The sequence below is a fragment of the Borostomias antarcticus genome (genome assembly GCF_949987555.1).
Source record: "Borostomias antarcticus genome assembly, chromosome: 21".
Classification (NCBI taxonomy): Eukaryota; Metazoa; Chordata; class Actinopteri; order Stomiiformes; family Stomiidae; genus Borostomias; species Borostomias antarcticus.
In genome coordinates this window covers 9,643,050-9,648,049 of record NC_140254.1, presented here as the reverse complement: position 1 = coordinate 9,648,049, position 5,000 = coordinate 9,643,050, and the positions used below count along the sequence as shown (strand labels likewise).

At 48.3% G+C, this 5,000-nt stretch overlaps 1 protein-coding gene across 1 annotated transcript in view; it reads right to left on the bottom strand.

Annotated features, from left to right (window-relative positions):
- cpne4b (copine IVb) overlaps nt 1-5,000 on the bottom strand; it is a gene marked incomplete at both ends in the record, with an annotated part of 17,039 nt that overhangs the window by 3,831 nt on the left and 8,208 nt on the right. The window contains one exon of the mRNA XM_084454808.1: nt 3,575-3,629. Within this exon, the coding sequence (XP_084310934.1) occupies nt 3,575-3,629 (55 nt within the window). The remainder of the gene's footprint in view (nt 1-3,574; nt 3,630-5,000) is intronic.

The following is a 5,000-nucleotide window of genomic DNA, read 5'->3' as shown; positions in this document are numbered from 1 at the left end:
CTCTCGATCTACCGGTCTATCTTCGTCCCCACCCTCACCTATGGTCATGAAGGATGGGTCATGACCGAAAGAACGAGATCAAGGATACAAGCGGATGAGTTTTCTCAGGAGGGTGGCTGGTGTCTCCCTTAGAGACCAGGGTCCTCATTTATCGACCATGCGTAAGCACAGATGTGTGCATAATGGCTGCATATCATCATTATACGCTGTGTGGGATTTATCTTTGTAGCAGATTATGGACATGACAAATATTCTACAGACCATATTGTAAGACCATCTCACTGATTGGAATGTTGGTGACACCTGATAATGATCTTGCAGGCCCGGGACATCCTGCCCCCCCCCCCCCAATCCCCCGCTGTAATAAACCCAGGCCACACATTCCAAGGAAGACCTCTCAACAGCAGACTCACACAGCGAGACAAAGGAATGACATTCTCTTTCTTGTTTCTTTAATAAAGTGAAATTACTTTCTCCCAACTATGTGATGCAACCACCACGAGAATAAGCCATGGGAATAAGGTATGGGCATTGATGCATTGTATTTGTAACCAAGTGTTACTGTGTGTTATAAATAACTGGTTCTATGCTGCTAAGTCAACATAACCATGCTTGGTATCAATCTGAAGCTAAAATCATGAATCAGTTGATTATGCATGTTGGGAAAATGTAATATCATGTTGAAATCATAACAGAGTGAATTAATGATTACAGACTCCTAAGAGAATGTTGGCTCCCCCTTTTATGACGGGAGTGGGGGTCACGCTGTGTGACCAGGTGACCAATCGGTGCCTGTCTATGCAAACAGGACATGCCTCATTCTCTGGTCTTGTGTATCCGCCCAGTGATTCTGATCTGCACCACAATTTAATGTGTTCTAACTTGGCCCATGCTACACCCCTCCACCGAGTTTCATGAAAATCGTTCATGTAGTTCTTGTATAATCCTGCTGTGTGACGAATGAATGAACGAATGAACGAATGAAATAACACACATGACTGAAAATATACCCCCCGCCGCGGTCGCTGGGCGGAGCCAATAATTGAATAATTTGTCATTTGTCAAACAGTGTTTTTCATTTGCTTTTTTGTTTTCTTACTGTCAGTATTGATATTCGATGGTCGATGTTCGATGTTCAGTGGCCAAATCAATGTCTCCATGTTTCACCAAAGAAACTTGCTTTGCGATTCTCCAGAGGTTCTTCTTCGTCGTGCGGGTTAGGTGTTGTGTCCTCTCCCCCCAGGCTCGCGGCCGAGGGGCTCTCCTTTTACCACCCCAAGTCTGGGTGAGGGGGTCACCCGGGCTATATATCTGGGCACACCTCCAGGAGCCACGTCACCATTTCGTCATCCACAACCCTCAGGCCATGCATTCCGTTGGGTGTCCGGTATGTCGGACAGTCCTGGATGACGTGGTCTGCAGTTTGTTCCTCGGGGCCACACTTACACGCCGCACAGGATACCAAGCCCCATCTGTGCATCGATGAGCGGAAGCGTCTGACGCCGGTCCGGAGGAGATTAATCCTAACCCACACTGGTCTGGGTAAGTCCATCCTGGTAGGGGAAGGATCAGCAGCCAGGATGAAATCACAGAGTCTGGAGGTGTTTGCCCCCCACTCTGCACACCAGATGTAGTCCGCCCATCCTGCCTCGCTGATGTTAAGATCTCTGCATTGCTGCAGGAGATCCCGTGCGGCAGGCACAAAAGGGTGTCTCGACCTGAGACGCCGGGGAGGCTCTGCTATTGCAGTGAGCCTGTCGTGGAGCAGGTGGTTAGGCTCCACGGCCCAGCAGACGAGACATGCTGTGGTTCCTGTGCGGCGGAGGCCAGCTAGGATGGGAAGGTTGTCCACAGGAGTGGGACGTAGGCATCCTGTCATGGTGTGCAAGGCTTCGTTGATAAGCGGATCGATGAGGCGGGTGTGAGCACTGCAACACCAGACCGGTGCGCAATATTCACTGGTCAAGTAGACCAGGGCTAGGGCTGCCGTACGCAGTGTTCTTGCGCCGGCGCCCCAGCCTGATCGGACCAGTCGCCTCATCAATGCCACACGAGCTGTTAACTTCTTACGCAGTGACTCGAGGTGTCGGCGGAACGTGAGCGACACCTCGGCGCTGCATGGCAGGAGTGTTCCATGGATGTGTACTCAGAGCTCACGTTTGGCTTCCTTGTTGTTAAGGTGGAAGGCGACCGACACCGTCTTTGCCTCGCTGAGCTTCAATCTCCATTTCCGAAGGTATGCCGCTAGTGTCTGCATGTCCTGGCTCAAGGTCTCCTCCACGGCCTGCCAGTCCCCAGCTGAATACACCAGCGCAAGGTCGTCTGCGTAGGCATACTTCCTGGAGACTGTTTTCGGCAGGTCGTATGTGTAGATGTTATAAAGGAGGGGGGGGGGGCAGGACAGATCCCTGGGGGACGCCGTTCTTAAGACGTCGCAACCTGCTTCAGGGTGATAACTGTGTTGTGCTCTGGCCGCCTCCAGTAGCAGAAACCTCACGCATGTGTGCTGCAAGGCGTTTTTTGGCATTGACTTTCACTTCAAACCACTTTGTCTTTATTTCTGCACAGGATCTATGCTCGGAGCCTACAGCATTAACTGCGCTCAAAACTCTTTCCCATGCAGCATTCTTTTTTTTTTTACTGGTTACATCAGCACTGAGCGAAGCAAATAAAATCTTTTGATTAGCTTCTACTTCATCTACCAGCACCCCTATTTCTGTTTCTGAGAAATGTCTTTTCTTTGCTCTCTTTGCCATCATTCATGTGTGTCCATAAAACAAAAGAACACAGGGCTTTTCACCTGGCTTTAGCCGGATGTATTATACCCATATATGGTCAATTAGGGGCATTCCTGAATGCAAATGACCATGGATGTGCACAAGCTCGGTGGTTTAGAACAGATGGGATTTATCAATGGTCATTACTTACTGGTGTGCGTAGAACCAGTAAACAAAGTATTGTTTGATAAAGATTTTTTTTACTGGAACTGCTGCCTCCGCGACCCGACCCCGGATAAGTGGATGACGATGGATGGATGGATGGACCTCAGCGCATCCCAGTACAATGTCTAGAAACACGACCCTACAGCGGGTCTGACTGAATAGAAACACGACCCTACAGCGGGTTTGACTGAATAGAAACACGACCCTACAGCGGGTTTGACTGAATAGAAACACGACCCTACAGCGGGTTTGACTGAATAGAAACACGACCCTACAGCGGGTTTGACTGAATAGAAACACGACCCTACAGCGGGTCTGACTGAATAGAAACACAACCCTACAGCGGGTCTGACTGAATAGAAACACAACCCTACAGCGGGTCTGACTGAATAGAAACACGACCCTACAGCGGGTTTGACTGAATAAAAAACACAACCCTACAGCGGGTCTGACTGAATAGAAACACGACCCTACAGCGGGTTTGATTGAATAGAAACACGACCCTACAGCGGGTCTGACTGAATAGAAACACGACCCTACAGCGGGTTTGACTGAATAGAAACACGACCCTACAGCGGGTCTGACTGAATAGAAACACGACCCTACAGCGGGTTTGATTGAATAGGTCCTACCTTGAAGTCAGGTGGGATCTGAGCTCCAAACCCAAAGGCTGGAAACATCTTATCACTGGAAAGAGAGAGAGAGAGAGAGAGAGAGAGAGAGAGAGAGGGAGAGAGAGAGAGAGAGAGAGGGAGAGAGAGAGAGAGAGAGAGAGAGAGAGAGAGATTGTTAAAGACGATCAGAACCCTTTAGATGTTCAAATCACTGAAGAAGAGCTACTAGATAAAATCCAAGCCCTACAACCAAGGAAGATCAGCAATTCTGATGGTATTTTAAAGGAATGCTCAAATTTAGCCACCATAAATTCAACACTGCCATATTAAAATTATTCAACCTGGTTCTGAGCATTGGACATTTCCCTGACATCTGGAGCAAAGGAATTATCACATCAATCTTTAAAAGTTGAAATAAATTTGAATCAAACAATTACAGAGGTATACAGTATGTGTCTGCAGCAACCTGGGGAAGTTATTCTGCAGCCGACTGCAAATTAGCATAAACTATACTGCATCTTTCATGCTTTCAATATGTTTTCAAATTAGCACACTGACCAGATCATGTTTCAAAAAACAGGGGTAGTGAAGGATGTTAACAGATATTGCTTTACACCAGAGCTCACTGTTTTATGCAGAACAGGGAGACCACACCAGACCAGAGGACTGGCTCTACATGAGGTCATTCAGTCAGTTAGTTATATATAGTTATTGCTAAAGCTGCGGCGCTCTCCTCTTGCTCTCCTGTTTTGTCTATGCTGTCTCTCATCTGTGGACTCACAGGTCTCTCCTCCCATGTCTCTCAAAGACATTGCCGACCTGCATGACTCTGCTCCCCGTATGAAAGCATCATCTCCAACCAGGCCAGTGGGTTGTGATCCGAGACCTGAAACCACAGTGCCCGTTGGCAGGGCCCGTACCAGATCCTGCTGCCAACCCAGACGTAGCAGAGAGGACTTTGTGGGTACACGCCAGCCACTGCAGGCTGGTTCCGAATCAGGACGAGCACAACCGGCCCAAGGATTCCAACAACCAAGATGCAACACCCGGTGTCACCACCAGGGTGAAAGCTCACTCTGGTCTCTTCAGATGAGGAATCAGACAAAGAATAACACACACTACCTTTTCCTCATCAGTGAACACAATGTCCTGAGCAAGAGTCAGGTTGGAGGAGGGCAACAGGGCTGCAGTCTAATCCCCGCCCTGTTTAACCTTTATATCGATGAATTGGCAAAATCACTAGAACAGTCAGATATCCTTGGTCTCACCCTCTCTGACACAGAAATTAAATGTCTACTTTTTGCAGACGATCTGTTATTGCTTGCTCCATCTAAGGAGGCATTACAACAGCAACTGGATCACCTGCAAAACTTGTGTCAGACCTGAGCCCTGACAGGGAATCTAGAAAAGACTAGAATTATAGTCTTCCAAAAACGACCTAGGT